The sequence below is a fragment of the Thermothelomyces heterothallicus genome (genome assembly GCF_042370625.1).
Source record: "Thermothelomyces heterothallicus CBS 202.75 unplaced genomic scaffold P884_scaffold_13, whole genome shotgun sequence".
NCBI classification, from domain to species: domain Eukaryota; kingdom Fungi; phylum Ascomycota; class Sordariomycetes; order Sordariales; family Chaetomiaceae; genus Thermothelomyces; species Thermothelomyces heterothallicus.
In genome coordinates, this window is record NW_027192574.1 from 488,892 (window position 1) to 490,288 (window position 1,397).

Sequence of the window (1,397 nt, forward strand, 5' to 3'; positions counted from 1 at the left end):
TTTTGTTCTCGCTAAGTATAGGAAGTTTCTTGTAAAAGTGGGTGTGTTTTTGCATTGATGGGACAATCTAGCCGCCCAGAACATCGTGTTTTTCATCTGGTTCGGGCAAACGCAAAGGATAATTGCCGTTTCCTCGACCTCATACCGTGTGGCTAAATCGCGCAACAAATGAGCAACAGGTTTTGCAATTCATATTAGCTTCTTTCGCGGGCATATTTGCCAACCGATTTCCCAACCTGCCCGCGACTTACCATTTAATTACATGACGTGACGACCTCAACGGCGCAGTTCAAGATGGACATTATCGACAATGCGACCGGCGCTAAATTGAGCGATAATGATATGTGCAACCATCAGCATACGTCTAGTGTCACTCGCAACGTTCGTGGCGATGTCAGCAATTCGGGGGCTGCAGCCACGGCGACTCCTTGGAGCGTCTCCCACAACGGTACCGTCTCTATCACGGTGAACAACTACTTTCCTCCCCATCGCTCCATTTACCACCCGAACCCATCTCAGGCCGCGCCCATCACGGCGTTCCCTCAAGGACCTCCTCGGCAGCAGATCGTCCTCTGCGGCCTTGAAACTCCCTCTCCGGAGCTCGTCGATCATTGCATACAACTCGACGCAGTTGAGGGTCAGAGAGCGCAGAGAGTAGTGACGACGCCGCAGCCGGTCAGTCACTCTATAGGCATCGAGTACAATGGAAATGGTGAAGGCAGGATAACCGGCCCCAAACAACAAGAGTGCGATCAACAGAGCAACGACCATTGCGAGAGCGATGATCGATTCAACCGCATCGCTGCACACCGCACGGCCGACCGGGTCGCCCAGCAACACAAAACTGCCTGTGTCAAAAAGGAAGAATCAGGAAGCCGCAAACGGAGGAGAAGAAACAGATCACCCGACCGCAAGGCAGACCGAAAGGACAGCGACAACCGCCGCGAGCGCGGACCGGACCGGCAAGGTCCGAAGACGACGTCGTCGCCATCGAGGAAGAACAAGCGGGAGAAGAGTCCCCGGACGCAATGCCAACCCAGCCATCGCCGCCGCAACAACGAGACGTCGCTCGGCGCGCGCCGGCGGGCGGTGCTAAATTAGACGACGTCAGGAGGATTCAGGAGCTCCGACGGCCGTGCGCGCCCCGGTCTCTCGCGGGCAACGACCGGGACCCGGATTTCTTCATCACCGCCGTGGTTTGTCCGGCAGCACCGTGCGCGCGGGACCACGGGTCGGTCATTCTTGCGGTGGGTTATTAGGAGGCATGGCACGTCGGAGCGGATGCATGCCAGAGACCGATTCAAGCTCGAGGACGTGTGGGTGGGTGTTGGCCTGATGTGAACGAGTGTTGAAGGGTAAGGAAAGTTGGGGTTTCGTTCAAACTCTGGTTGAAGAGG

The 1,397-nt window shown here is 56.3% G+C and overlaps 1 protein-coding gene across 1 annotated transcript; it reads left to right on the forward strand.

Moving 5' to 3' along the window:
- Positions 1-294: 294 nt before the first annotated feature.
- On the forward strand, positions 295-1,101 carry P884DRAFT_270242 (uncharacterized protein; the record flags this gene model as incomplete). The annotated part of the gene is made up of 1 exon (XM_069442330.1): positions 295-1,101. One exon carries the CDS (start codon positions 295-297, stop codon positions 1,099-1,101), a length of 807 nt encoding a protein of 268 aa, XP_069297049.1.
- Positions 1,102-1,397: the final 296 nt, after the last annotated feature.